This window comes from Peromyscus maniculatus, chromosome 23 (assembly GCF_049852395.1).
Source record: "Peromyscus maniculatus bairdii isolate BWxNUB_F1_BW_parent chromosome 23, HU_Pman_BW_mat_3.1, whole genome shotgun sequence".
Lineage (NCBI taxonomy): Eukaryota > Metazoa > Chordata > Mammalia > Rodentia > Cricetidae > Peromyscus > Peromyscus maniculatus.
In genome coordinates this window covers 50,602,417-50,617,804 of record NC_134874.1, presented here as the reverse complement: position 1 = coordinate 50,617,804, position 15,388 = coordinate 50,602,417, and the positions used below count along the sequence as shown (strand labels likewise).

Here is a 15,388-nt window from a genome sequence, read left to right as displayed (position 1 = left end):
GAACCCACCAGAGTGACATACTGGAGACCGCTCCGTTCCAGTTTTGAGCCCAGAGTGAACCTTTTTTCTCACCTTTACGTTCACTGTGTACCCATCCTGGCAGGACTGAAGATATTCTGTATTGTTGTTGTTCTCTATCTGTCTGTCTCTGTCTCTGTCTCTGTCTCTGTCTCTGTCTCTGTCTCTGTCTCTCTCTGTCTCTGTCTCTGTCTCTCTCTGTGTGTGTGTGTGTGTGTGTGTGTGTGTGTGTGTGTACATACACCTGTGGAGATCAGAGGACAATTTACAGAAGTAAGTTCTCTTTGCCCCATGTGGTGGGTCCAGGAGTTGAACCTGGGACCTTCAGGCTTGGCAACAAGATTCTTTACCTGTTGAGCCTTCTACCCTGGCCCAGGAATATTCTAAGGAGGTATTTGCTTCCTTTGGCTGCTTGATTGTTGAGATAATGAACCTCCAGTAGCTGGAATTTCCTCAGGAGTCTCAAGCTGGAAAAAGGAAAAGTTGGCTCCTAGACCAGCCAGATAGGGAGCTTGTCTTTCAAATGTCACGCAATTCTGAGACCATCTTGCAGGAGATACCAGAGCCAAGACAATGATGACAGGAGGGACCACACCTTGACCTGAACTGCTTAGCTATGCTCCTCTTTTTAAAAATATGTATCATGTATTATATACTATGTATATATGTGGGCCTAGAGGTGTGTGTGTGTGTGTGTGTGTGTGTGTGTGTGTGTGTGTGTGTGTGTGCGCGCGCACTACATAAGTGCAGGAGCCCAAGGAGATCAGAAGAGGGTGTAAAACCCCTAGAATTGGTGTTATACACAGCATCGAGCTACCACGTCACCATGTAAGTGTTGGGAACTGAACCTGGGTCCTCTGCAAGAACAGTAAGAACCCTTAACCACTGTGCCACCTCTCCATATATCTGCATATCTCTTTTTATCAAATGCTCATTTTAATTTTTAAATTATGTGTATGTGTGTTTGTCTGTGTGTGGATATGTACATGTGTGTGCAGGTGCCCACAGAGGTCAAAAGAGGCACTGGATCCTCTAGAGCTGGAATTGCCGGCAGTTATGAGGCACCCCATGTGGGTGTCCGGAAATAAGCTCGGGTCCTCCAGAAGAGCAGCCAGCACTCCTGAGGGCGGAGCCATCTCTCCAGCCCCTGCACACCTCTTGACTTCTATTTAAACCTAATCTAACGTCAGGACTCTGAGGATGGACTTGGAGGGCAGAGGCAGGAAGAAGCACTGGGTCTCTTTGTTCCTCTTCCCAGGACAGCCACATTGAATCCATTGGCTTTTCCTACCTTTTCACTGTTGTATGTTTACCCGGGGCTGGCCTCACTCACAGAGATCTGCCTGCCTCTGCCTCCCCAGTGCTGACAGTGAAGTTGGGTACCACACCCCCAGCTCCCACTTTAGTTTTCAAGACAAGGTCCCTCACTGAACCTGGAGCTCATGGGGGATGCTAGTTGGGATCCTCCTGTCTCTGCCAGCCCAGTGCCGGGATTATCACAGGTGCCCTTGCCACAGCCGGCTTTTAGTCAGGTGGGGAGGGATCTGAACTCAGGACCTCTTGCTTGCAGGGCCGGCACTTAACCCAGTGAGCCATTTCCCCAACCCTTGATTGAGTTTCTGAGGATGGTTTTCTGAACCTGCTTTGTTAGGGGACTACGAGGGCTCAGGCTCTAACCCTGACAGCTCTGGAAACGGCTGAAGAACTGGAGTCGGTCAGGATGGCGTATTTACACCAGAAGAATGGGCAGACGCCGAACACAATGGTAGCTGTCCGGCATTCAGCAGCACCGCGCTAAGCTCCACACGTCTCTCCGTAGGTCCCCACACCCACGTACGTTTCTGTCCCCATGTGTGTTCCGGTGTGTGTCTCTCTGGAGACACATGTGACTTGCATGTCTCGTGTGTCTCTGTTTGTGTACCCATGTGTTAGGGTGAGGCCCGCAAACCCCGTTCCCCTTCAGCAGTTGGCTCCACAGGAAGCTGCTGGGTGGGGGCTCCGAGGGCTGAGCCTCCCCTCTCGCCTCTCCGCTCTACTTCCCCATGACACCTCGGGCAGGTGCCAGCCAGGGGTGGACTCGCGGAGGCTCACAACCCACCCCTGCCTGTTTTCTACTCTCCTTGCAAAGCCCCGAGGCTGCTGCCCGCTGCACAAAACTGGTGGGCACACACACACAAAAAAAGCGGTTGGTTGAGAAAGAGGAAATTGGGCAAAGTTGAGCCACCCTGTGGTTAGCCTGGCCCATGTGCCCCTGGTAACCCTGGCTGTCTGACATGGGGGCTGCAAGAGCTGTTAACAAGGGCAGCCACCTGCTTCAGCAAGAATCGAGATCCAGTGGGTGAGTAAGCATCCTGAGGAGCGGTGGGCAGATGGGCACTTGGGGACAGAGCAGGAATAGGTCTGCGAGCCCCGGAGTCGGCAGACAGATTGACTGCGAACAGCCAGGTCACCACCATGAGAGAGTGGGGCAGCTGTTTGTCCCTGGTGTCTCTCTGCAGAGATCAGTAGTCAGTCCTTCAATGAGCCTGGAGGGTGCTGGGGACACAGCTTAGTTGGTGGGGTGCTTGTTAGCATGAGTTTCATACCTGCACTGCATAAATCAAGGCTAGGTGTTGTGTGCCTGTTAAACACCACTTGGGAGGTAGAAGCAGAGGGATCAGGAGGTCCTTAAGGTCATCCTCAGTTTCACAGGGAGTTCAAAGGCTGCCTGGTCTACTGGAGACCCATGCTGGAGTCTGGAGGAGCCCTTTGTAAACAAGTGCTGTATGGGAAGCGGGGGTACGGGCAGGGATGAGGGAGGGAGTTTAGTCTGTCCTTTGCCAGGCGTTCATGTTTTATCTTGTTCTGTTTTGCTTTTGAGTCTGGGTCTTGCCATGTAGTCTAGGCTGCCTCCAGCTCCCGGTGTTCCTACCCATGCCTCTCCAGTTCTTGGATGACAGGTGTGCATGCATACCACCACACCCTAGCTTGACCACCTCACCTTTCAAAGCACTGGTTTTGGGGGTCCATTCAGCCTCCCCTTACACAGGCTCGGAGAACCCAGCTTGGCAAGCAAACTTAAGGCTGACGTCTGCTGAAGAGCAGATCTTTCCAGGTCTTCCACAGGGGGATCACCCTTAGCCCAGTCATCCTCCAGCTGCGGGCTCTTAACCTTGGGGAGTTACTGGTGACTCCCTTCAGGGCCCCACTTGAGGAACCTACCACAACAACTACCTGAGTGGAGCAAGGTGGGGAGGCACACCGTGCCTTGTACCAGACCTGCAGCTTCCTCCGGCCCCAGTATCCTTGGTTGACTTCAAGCACTCTAGGTGCAGGAGGTGAGCCCCAGAGCCATGCAAAAGTGGGTGCAGAGCTGACCACTCTGATGGAGGTGATGAGTCAGGTGGGGGGCAGGCTTCGACTGTCACAGGCACAGGGCTGACCCTCCAAAAGAGTCTCCCTGGTTCTGCAAAGAGGGAAAGTGAGAGCTGTGCCTCCCCCTTTGAGCATATGAGCACCTCTCTGTGACTGTCAGTTCCTTAAGAGACGGTTCTTCATGGGTCTTGAGGAGCCGGCAGGATTTTGACTCCAGAGCCTCAGGAGACAGCGTGGGGAATCTAGGTTCAGATGGCCTGCACTCGTGGTGGTACAGGCCTGATATCCCAGGACTGTGGAGGCAGAGATGGGATCTCTGGGGGATCTCTAGCCAGCCAGTCTAGCTGCATCAGTGAGCATCAAGTTCAGTGAGAGCTTATCTCAAAAATAAGGTGGGGGCCGGGAAGACGGCTCAGCGGGTCCAGGCACCCGGGGCTAAGCCTGATGACCTGAGTGCTGTCCCCAGCACCCACAAGTTGGAAGGAGAGTCTGCAAGCTCTCCTCTGACCTCCACACATACGCTGTGGCACGTACACACACACAATGATTGATTGATTGAAGAACCAGGAGGAAAGCAATTGTAGAGGACAATGCCAACCTCCCACCTCCACGTACACGCACACTTGTGCACACACCAGCACGTACACCTGCAAACTCCTCAGTGTATCTGGGCTGGACTCTCTCTGCATCCCGGGTCTCCTCTACTCCTAATACAGATCTAGGAACGCGCTTGGGTTCAGGGCTGTTGTTAGTGCTGAAGTGTCATTTTGGACAGGTGTGTGTTTGAGTCCTAGCACCCCCACGTCTGTGTGACTACGGAGCCTTGCACAAACTCTCCGGGGCTCTGTTTGAGCACCTGTGTGAGAGAAAGGTTCTGAGGTCATGCGCGTGAGATCTTTGAGCGTGGTGCCTGGCCCATTGTAGCAGCTCAGAAAACATCATTGACCCCGCCCTTCCCTTTGTTCTGCGTTCTTGTGGTGAAGCCTTGCTTCCTGAGCTGCCCCCACCCATAAAGCATGTGTATGGCACAGACGCTTCCTGTGTTGTACCTCAAAAGAAAGCCCAGTGGGGCTGGCGAGATGGCTCAGCGGTTAAGTGCGCTTGATACTCTTTGCAGAGGACCAAGATTCAGTTCCCAGCACCCACATGGAGTGGCTCACAACCACCTATAACTCCAGCTCTACAGAGTCCAACGCTCACTGCTGACCTCTGAGGGCACTGCTGACCTCTGAGGGCACTGCATGCTCAGTACACATGTGGTGCACATACATGCATGTAGGAAAAACACATGCATTAAATAAAAATAAATAAATCCTTTCTTAAAAAAAAAAAAAAAAGAAATGCTCCTGATGTACTCATCCCTCGGCTAGTCCCCATGTCCTTGTTTCTCTGAGGTTTTCAGTTTCCTTGCCCACTGTCAACCTAGGTCTGAAGAGCCTACATAGCACCAAGTATCTGAGAGACGGTGACATCTTTTTTATCACTGCCTATTGTGATAATTTGCTTTTGTCTCTTTTATGTTTGGGTTTTTATTTTATTCATTCATTCGTCTGTGGGTGGGTTTTTTTGTTTGTTTTGGTTTGTTTGGTTTGGTTTTTCGAGACAGGGTTTCTCTGTATAGTTTTGGTGCCTGTCCTGGAACTCACTCTGTAGACCAGGCTGGTCTGGAACTCACAGAGATCCACCTGCCTCTGCCTCCCGAGTGCTGGGATTAAAGGCGTGCTCTACCACTGCCTGGCATTCATTCGTTTTAAAAATTTGTTTTTATTACATTTATTTATGTGCATGTGTGGTGTCACATGAGTGCATATGTGTGGAGAGCAGAGGACAACCCACAGAAATCAGTTTTCTCTTTCCGTCACATGGGTCCTGAGAATCAGACTCAGAATGTCAGACTTGACACAAAGCACCTTTCCCTGCTGAGCCAACTCACCAGCCCTGGTTGTTGATTTTTAAGATATTTTATTTTTTATTTATGGAGGGCGGGAGCACATGAGTACAAAGTGCCTCGGAAGCCAGAGGAGAAAGTTGGATTCTCTGGAGCTGCAGTTACAGGTGGTTGTAAGCTATCAGATGACGATGCTAAGAATCACACTCAGGCCGGGCGGTGGTGGCGCACGCCTTTAATCCCAGCACTCGGGAGGCAGAGCCAGGCGGATCTCTGTGAGTTCGAGGCCAGCCTGGGCTACCAAGTGAGTTCCAGGAAAGGCGCAAAGCTACACAGAGAAACCCTGTCTCGAAAAACCAAAAAAAAAAAAAAAAAGAATCACACTCAGATCCTCTGGGAGAGCAGTGTGTGCGCACAAGCACACACACACACAAAAAAAATACATACCACAGAGAATACACATGTGCACACAAAAAAATACTACAGAGAACACACATGTGCACACACACAAAACACACACACAAAACATACCACAGAGAACACATATGTGCACACACACACAAAACACACACAAATCCACACATACCACAGAAAACACACACACACACACACACACATGTGCATAGACACAAAACACATATACCACAGAAAACACACACACCACAGAAAACACACATGTGCACACATGCACACTCATGCACACACTCATACACACACACACACACACACACACACACGTGGAGGTCAGGAACAACTTCTGGGATTCAGTTCTTTCCTTCCACTGTGTGGGTTCCAGCGGTCCTCAGGTTTGAGGGCAAGAGCTCTCACCAGCTCTTGATTTTTCTTTTTGAAACAGTCTTTTTATGCTTGAGGCCAGAGGAGGCTGGCCCCACACTCCTCCTGATCCTCCTGCCTCAGTCTCCCCAGTGCTGAGATTACCGCCATGCACCACCATTAATTGTCCTGTTTTATCGCTGACGATAGTTGTCGACCTCTGACTATGTCTAACTGATAAACTGAACTTTATCCAATGGGTATACAGGTATAGGAAAAGTTTGTTCGGGGTAGGTATCGCGCGTGGTTTCAGGCAGCCACTTAGGACATTAGAATGGACCTGGTGGACTGGATGATACTCCATTGGTAAAGGGAATCAGCTCTCAAGAGTCACCAATAATGCATCAGTGTCAAATTAAGAAGTTAACAAGAAATGAATTAAGTAAGAAGCTAACTCGAGCACTCCCCTTTGGAGTAATTTTACTGAGAGGTCAGATTTGAGTTCTCTACTTCTCCCTTCTATGTCTTCCATATCACCTGACTTTTCATTGTGAGTCTGAGTCCGTGCCTGACCGAATGCTGCCTTGTGATTCTGTCCCCATGTCTGTGTGTGTCCCTAACGAAGTGCTTTGCTCTGTGTTTATTGAACTGGACAGAGAGCACCACACAGGGAAGGAACGAGGGATAGTTTACAGGAATATTTAACCATTTTAGAAGGGATTATGTCCACTGGGTGGTGGTGGTGCACACCTTTAGTCCCAGCACTCTGGAGGCAGGGGCAAGGGGATCTCTGAGTTCGAGGCCAGCCTGGTCTACAGAGTGAGTTCCAGGACAGCCAGGGCTCCACAGAGAAACCCTGTCTGGGGCGGGGGTGGGAGGGACAAAAAACTACCACCAACAAACACAAAAAACAAAAGAGTGGGAAAAAGAAAGAAGGGGGCAGGAGACTAAGTCACCGACTCCAACTGACTCAGATAACAAACGCAACTGAAAACAGATTCACCAGCCTGCGTTGTACCCTCATTTAAGGTGCATATTCGTCTTATAAAGTTTCTTTCAACCTGTTTGCTGTTGTAAACACACCATCACACATGGGATGCGTGGACCACAGTCTGGTCATTTGCAGAGACTTTGGTTCCCCAAAGGTGCCGGTCCCTCCTTGCTCCTCTCCCTCCCCGGTCCCTAGCCCCCCTCCCTTCCTCCCTTCCTCCTTCCCCCATTTCCTAGCCCTCCCTCCCTTCCTCTTCCTTCCATCTCCTCCCTTCCCAAGGAGAGAAGACGGTGGTCACACAGGACACCGAGAAGACCAGGGAGAGACCTCGGAGACCATTTAGGTGCTGGAGAGGGAGGGAGTTCAGTCTCTGGTTTGGTCCCGCTCAGGGTGAGGACAGGAACGTAGATAGTGGAAAATCGTATGCCCGTCGCCCTTCTGGGATTTGCTTCGGTACGATTTCCCCAAGTTTCATAGACTGTTCAGCAAATTATTATGAGGGGTTGGGGCTGTGTGAGATGAGTTTGCCCTAATGTGGTCTCCAGAGTGTCCTGAACTACGTGGGCGGAGTTAGGGGTTTGTCGGCACGAAAGCGAACGTGGGGCCTCTACCACTAGGGGGCAGCACCAGCATGGCCGAGAGCAAGCTTTCATGCACCTGCACATGGGTATTGCAAAGGCTTTCAAAACCACCTATTCCGTTTATTTGTGTGTGTGTTTGTTTATTTTTTCTATCTATTATTTTTGTTATCATACAAAGAAATGGAGTGCACTGTAAACTTTTCCAACATACATGTCATACTTTATCTTCCAGTCCACTCTCTTCTCTTGCTTGACCCCTCCCTCCCTCCAAATAGTCCCCATTTCTGCTTCTTTTATTTTATATGCAGATATATGTAGACATATGCAAATAACTCTGTTGGTTTCCTCCACTGTTTTAGACTCATTCTCACCCCATGCTATTTCTCTCTCTCTCTCTCTCTCTCTCTCTCTCTCTCTCTCCCTCCCTCCCTCTCTCTTTCTCATAGTTTCATGTAGCCCAGGCTGGCCTCAAACTCTGTGTAACCTCCCTTCCTATTTTCATGTCCTACACACATACATGCACACATGTATATTTAACTCTGGACTGCACACGTGAAAGAAAACGTGCAACATTTCTCTTCCAGAGTCCGCTGTGTTTCAACAGTGATCTTCAGTTCTCCACCCACTGTCCTATGCATGTTCCGATTTCATTCTTCTCAGCTGAATAAAATTTTCAGTCCATGTTAGCCTTGAACTTTTGATGTTCCTGCCCCCCCCCTCGAATGCTGAGAGCCCCGGTGTATCCAGCCACACGTGGCTCCACCATGATGGTCAGATGTGGGTCCACCCACACAAGCTGAGACTCAAGACTTACACTCAGTCCACTCATGGCAGTGCTCACCTGTCTTCCCAGTTGTAAGGAGGCAGAGGCAGAAGTCAGGAAGCTCAGGAGTTCAAGGTCATCCCGAGCTATATAACAATTTTAACCAACCTGCGATACTTGAGATCTTGGCTCAAGAAAGTCAAAAATAGGGCTGGGGGTGTGGCCAAGTCGGTAGGGGACTTGCCTAGCGTGAAGGAGGCCCCAGGTGCCATCCATAGCACGGCACATACCAGGCATGCTGGTGCACCTCTGTCGTCTCTGGAAGGTCAGGAGTTCAAGGTAATCCTCGACTACACACTGAATTCCAGGTCAGTCTGGGTTACTCGAAATCTTATCTAAATGAAAAACAGAAAGCAAACAACAACCAAAACCCACGTTCTCCCTCACTTGCAGATCCTATCCCATAATGCACACAGGTAAATATGTAAGCAGCTGTAAGTGTGGATTCAGCACAACACTGATGGAACAAAAAGTACCGTTAGATGAGGAGGAAGGCATGAGTCACGAGAGAGGACAGAAAGCCAACTGTTCTTCTAGTTCCAACTCTGTCGTGGTTTTTTATGTTTTGTGTGGTAAATAAGTGCATGAAGATGTAATTGATAGTGAAAGCAATGATAAAATTGATAAAATCCCAAGCAATGCCCCACAGCTTCAGGACAGCACAGGAATTCCCTGGGATCACCAAGTGTGGCACAGGGTGGGTGCTGGTTTAGTGGCTTCCTTAAACCAGCTGTGTGGTCTTCTTATTTGTGAGTTAATTAGAATAAACTGGGCTTTTGTTTCGAAAAAAATTAACACATATTTAAAAACTAACAAGGGCTGGAGTGATGACTTAGGAGGGAAAGTGCTGACTTTGCAGGTGTGAGGCTTGCTTGCGTTTGGGCCCCAGAACCCACGCAGAGAAAGCTGAGCATCATGTGTAGCACTTACAACACCAGCTCTGGGGAGTCGGAGACGGGCAGACCGCTGGGTCACGCTAGCCAGCCAGGGTGTGGGAGATGGGCAGATCGCTGGGACACGCTAGCCAGCCAGGGTGTGGGAGACGGGCAGACCGCTGGGACACGCTAGCCAGCTCTGGGGAGTCGGAGCTGGGACACGCTAGCCAGCCAGCGTGTGGGAAACGGGCAGACCGCTGGACACGCTAGCCAGCCAGGGTGTGGGAGACGGGCAGACCGCTGGGACACGCTAGCCAGCCAGGGTGTGACGGGAGATGGGCAGACCGCTGGGACCCGCTAGCCAGCCAGGGTGTGACGGGAGAGCTCCAGGCCAGTAAGAGACTGTCTCAAAAATAGCATGAGCATTGCTCTTCAGGAATGATGCTGAGGTTGACCTCTGACCTTCGAGTGCATTCAAGTACACAAACTTGTACACACGTATACCATACACAAAACTCACATTTAAACACATAATCACAAATGTGTGCGTATACATTCTCTATGTAATAGAGAATATTCATATTGTCTATGTAAATAGATAATTGCCCTGTCAAACATATAGTGAGTTGCACATGAACACAGAAACACACAGAGACAGACAGACAGACATGGCCAAGCTCCCAGGAGGCAGGGTGGGCTTATTTCCCCTCAGTTCAGTCTTGTTCAGTCAGGGTAAGCGCCCCTCTGGGTCTGGGCTGAAGGACACGGGGAGACACTGGGCTCTGCTTTGCCTGTAGCCCCAGGATCTGCCCCTCTCCGCCGCTCCAAAGCCCTGCTCTCCTCCTCCAGTCCAGGCTCCCATCAGCTGATGTCTCTGGCAGGCCTTGGCGGCAGTCTCCGCCCCTCTTGCTGGCAGCCCGGTTCTGGCAGGGATTCCCAGTCTAAGCTTCAGCTCCCTCGGGGCCGAGCTGGACACTCTACTCGCATGCATGAGGTGCCCATGGCTGACTCTGCGCTCAACCACTCCTGGCCGGCTCTCTCCAAGCTGTGGCTGAAGAGATGGGCCTTTAAGCGAGGTAAGGAGGCAAGCAGTGGACCATTACCCAGGCAGAAACCCTTAAACCACTGGTTTACCTCAGTCTTCACGGGAGTTTTTTTCTCAGTTAGTGTACAGGCTTTGTCCAAGTCAGCCTCAGGGACCATGACCCCCAAATTTGCCCAGAGCACCAAGGACCATCATGGACGTTGGGGCTCCTTTTCTTAGAGGAAATGTCTCCCCAAGGCTCTGTGAGAAATTTACAGCAGGAAAATCCACCACATCACCGGCTGATGAGCTCCCTTTGGGGAGCTTGGTAACTTAATGTGGGTTCCTAGCGCCATTGGTTCCTGGACCCGTCATAGGACAACTGAATCAGCAAGGCACCCATTTAAGTGGGGGTACTTAAGGGGGCTGGCATGTAGCTCAGTTAGTAGGGTGCCTGCCTAGCTTGTATGAAGCCCTGGGCTCCGTCCCCACCCAGTAAGCTGGTGCACAGTGGTCATCCCAGCACAGAGGATTAAGAGTTTAAAGTCATCCTTGGCTATATAGTTGAGTTCAAGGCCAGCAGGGACTCCAAGAGATTGTGTCTCCAAAAAGAAGAGAGAAAAGGAGAAGATTTTAGATTCTGAAGCATGTACCTCCCTCAGGCATGCACACTTATTCCAGCATGCACACACACACACACACACACACACACACACACACGAACACACACATATGCGCACACACAAATGCACACACTCACGCACATACATGCACACATGCACACACTCTTACACACTCACACACACACAGGTACACACACACACACACACATCACACACAGGTTCTCATTCATTTTAGGGTAACACAGGCCTTGGTTTAACTACGTAAGGATTGGGTTCTTGTATTACATCACCTGTGACTTGCATGTTTACTCCTTATGAAGACATCCTTCCTGCCTTCTCCTTCCTCCCTTTGATCCTTTGAGACAGCATCTCATGCAACCCAGGCTGTCCTCAAATGCACCATGTAGTCAAGGATGGCCTTGAATTCCTGATCCTTCTGCCTTTTCCTCCCCAGTGTTGAGATGGCAGGCATGCATGATTACACCAGTGCTGTGTAACGTTAAGGGTGGAGCCCAGAGCTTTGGTCATGCCAGGCAAGAGCTACCCACTGAGCTACCCTTGAAGATAACCAAATGGTTTCTGGGTCACAGAGGTGGGGGAACCATGTGATAGGAAATGGTCATGCTCTCATGGCACCATTGGTTTTCTGGCCTCCCATGCCTCCACCTATCCATAGCTGCTCTCCTGGTCAGACCCCTGTCTATCCTGGCCACCTTCAGGAGCCAGATCCTTGTTCAGAGTATTCACGATGCAGGGAATGGGGTACATGAGGCTACACCAGCTCATCCAATCCACACTCTAATTAGAAGGTTAGTCATGTGTCAGGTACCATGCTACGGCTGGAAAGCAGGTAGAGGCACCAGGAGACCCAGAGTCTGTGACTGAGGCTGGCCTGGGAACTGGGGTGCAGTCTAAGAACAGTCAACAAGAGGGAAGTCACTGCCCGTTTTTTGACTGTGACTGGAGTTGGGCTCTGAGAGGCTGAGCAACTTGGTGAAGCTCACACAGCAGGTGTGTGTCAGAGGAGCTGAAATTTGAAACCAACTCAGTTCCGGGGCTGCCTTTGTGATGGGTTCTGATCATTAAGCAGGGCTGCCCATGTGGGCAGCCCCAGAGCCTGGGGAGGGCACCACATCCGCTTAGAGTGGCAACCTGGGAGAATTAGTTCACGGGGCATGGATCACTAAGGTGCCCTCCTGTGGCCTGGTCTTGGATCCTGGCTGTCCAGTACACCCCGTTTTTGGGTCCAGGCAGGTTGAGATTATGATTTGTAGGCCGGCAGGTGGGGGAGTGAACCATAAGCGCTGACAGTGACTGTTACACCCTTTTATGGCTGAGGCCACAGGGGCTGGTGGGGGAGGATGCTGCTGCCCTGGGCCTGAACCTAGGCTGGGAGGCTGCTCATTAGAGAAAAACCAGGGCCTGAGTCCCTTCCCTGCTCAGGCCCTGTCTCCTCTGCTTTATCAGCCATGGTGACCCTTTACCCTGTTTCTCTGGTCTTGAGTCCTAAAGTACAGGGGGGAAAGACTCGACAGTGTGTGTGTGTGTGTGTGTGTGTGTGTGTGTGTGTGTGTGTGTGTGTGTGTATGTGTGTGAGAGAGAGAGAGAGACAGAGACAGAGAGACAGAGAGACAGAAAGAGACAGAGACAGGGGGAGACAGAGAGAGAGAGAATACATGCACGGACCTCTGTCCACCTGTCTCCCCTACCCTCAAAGCAATTGATTACAAGCATTCATGGCCGCCTGTGGCTGTTTACAGATGCTGGGGTTTTGAATTCTGATCCTCATACTCACCTCTTACCCCAGCACCAAGGAGAGCTTTTCTTTACCTCTTTAAAACTCTGTAACTGACTGTCCTGGTCCCTCATAGAATCTCCAAGGAAAACAATGAGAACCAGGCAAAGTTGAGACCTGCTCTGCTCCCCCAGGTCAGAGGGACTCTCTGCCCTCTCCCCTCAACTGCTCCAGTAACCCTTCTAGTCATAATTTTTTCACTCATTCTACAGTCAGTGAAAATACAGTGTTCTGTGTCTGCCTGGGTCCCTTTCTGCCTGGCCTCTCTGTCTCAGTTCTACCCACTTCCGTCTCTAGCCCTCCCAGCCCCGCACATCGCCATCTCCTGGATGTGTACCTGTGCACTATCTCATCATTTCTCCATCTTGCTAACCCACCCACCCACCCACCCACCCACTATCCATCCATCTGTCCAAGCATTCCCTATGCAGCCATGCCCCAACCAGCCAGCCTGGCGTCTAGCCAGTATACCAGCCAACCGTCCTTCTGTCCATCTCTCCATCCTTCCTTCAACTCATCCCACCAGTCATCCATCTACCCATACAACCAGCCATCTAACTAGCTAACCATTCAGGCAGCCACCTAACTGTCTGCCATCCAACTGTTCCCTCATGTAACTATGCATCTTCTATCTGACTAACCAGCCAGCCAAACCTACAGTCTAGCCAGAGAAAATCCACCGCATCACTACCCAACCTCCCATCCACTCTTCAAATTGTCTGTCCATCTATTCAGCCAACGATCCATAAACCATCCATTCATCCATCTATTTACACATCCAACAACCAAGCAACCACTTGTGTTTCCGTCCATCAACCATTTATGTACCCATCTATCCAACCCTACTCCTCCTTCACCCATCAACTACCCGTTCATCCATCCATTTAAGTATCTACTTACCTTTCCATCCATCAGCCATCTATTCATCCACTTATAAACCAGTCAAACTACCCACCCAGCCATCTATTATCTATTCAGTCATTCACATATCCTTCCATTCATTCATCTGCCCATCCATCCATTCATCATCAAGTTTATAGGCTCCAAACCCAGCAAAGCACAGACTAGCCTAGCCACATATTCTCTCTCTCTCTCTCTCTCTCTCTCTCTCTCTCTCTCTCTCTCTCTCTCTCTCTCTCTCTCTGTGTGTGTGTGTGTGTGTGTGTGTCTGTGTGTGCCTGTGTTTGGGGTGGAGGTGTCATGTATCATGTGAGTGTGAATGTGGAGGCCAGAGGTTGATGTCAGCCATCTTCCTTGATCTCTTCATACTTCACTTTTTTTTTTTTTTGGATTTTATTTATTTTTATGTGTAGGAGTGTTTGCCCGATTGTATGTCTGTGCACCATGTGTGTGCAGTTCCCACACAGGCCAGAAGAGGGCGTTATATTTCCTGGGACTGCAGTTACTGATAGTTGTTTAGCTGTCATGTGGGTTCTGAGAATTGAACCTAGGTCTTCTAGATGATCAGCCAGTGCTCTTAACCTCTGTGCCATCTTTCTACCTTAGTTTTTGACACATGGTCTCTCACTGAACCAAGAGGTCAGTGTTTCTGCTAGGCTGGCCAGCGAGCTTGGAGAATCTGACTGTCTCCACTGCCCCAGTGCTGGGGTGACAGGCATGTGCCTCTGTACCTGGGTGTGCTGGGCATCCAAATGCAGGTCCCCACACTTGCATGGCAAGTGCTGTTCTGACTGAGCCATCTGCCCCAGCCTGAACCCTCATTTGAACTTGAAATACCTACACTTATCCCAACCTTGTGCCAGTTTTGTGTGACTCTGGTGACGTCAATATGCCTCTCTTATTCTGTTTCCTGCTCTATAAAGTGAGGTATCATAGAGATGTTGTAAGGACAGAAGAATGTAAACTGTACAGTGAGCTCATCACTGGCTTAGACATCAAGGCAGTGATCAGTCCACCAGGATGAGAGCTTAGCCTGTGAGGCTGAGATCAGCACTCACCCTGACAGCAAGATCACAGGATGGGTGATGCCTGAATGGGCTCAGTCTATGACACTGGGATTGGTACCTAACCTGATAACAGGATGAGGCATGTTGTATGACCAATACCATGGCTCCGTCATGAGACCAGGATAGAGTTTGTTCTTGTGACACCAAGACAATGGCTTAGTATGTGATCCCAGGATGGGGTCTCAGTCCATGACATTTTGAGTCAATGCTAAACTTGACAACAGAATGAGGCATGCTATGTGATGCCAAGATCGTGACTTAGTCTTTGGCACCAGGGTGGGACTTAACCTGTGTGATGGGTAGTGTTAACTATCAACCTGACAGAGTCTGGAATCACCTGGGAGATGGGCATCTGGACATACCTATAAGGGAGGATCTTGGTTAGATTAATTGATGTAGGAAGACCCAGCCTAAGAATAGGCGGCACCATTGCCTGGGCTTCGGGCCTGTACTGTGTAAATGCGGAACATAGGCTGAGCACAAGCATCCACTGCTCTCTGCCTCTAGCCTGGCTGCCTTGTTGACACTTGAACAGTGAGCTGATGTGAACCCTTCTTTCTTAAGTTGCTTTGTCAGGACATTTCACCACAGCATCTGAAAAAGAAATTATTGTCCTCTGTGATACCAGGGTCAGGGTGAGGTACGTCTGTGACACCAAGATCATGACAGCAGAAT

General features: G+C 50.2%; 1 protein-coding gene across 4 annotated transcripts in view; it reads left to right on the top strand.

Annotated features, from left to right (window-relative positions):
- The first annotated feature begins 2,078 nt into the window (after nt 1–2,078).
- The window catches only part of Arhgef18 (Rho/Rac guanine nucleotide exchange factor 18), a 107,850-nt gene continuing 94,540 nt past the window's right edge, over nt 2,079–15,388 (top strand). For 2 of the 4 annotated variants that reach the window (XM_006970201.4, XM_076560501.1), the window contains exon 1: nt 10,158–10,380. In XM_006970201.4, the coding sequence (XP_006970263.4) occupies nt 10,173–10,380 (208 nt within the window). In that variant the 5' untranslated portion in view covers nt 10,158–10,172. Of the gene's footprint in view, nt 2,357–10,157; nt 10,381–15,388 lie in introns of those variants that run through there. The other 2 variants (XM_076560504.1, XM_076560503.1) reach the window with 2 other exon arrangements.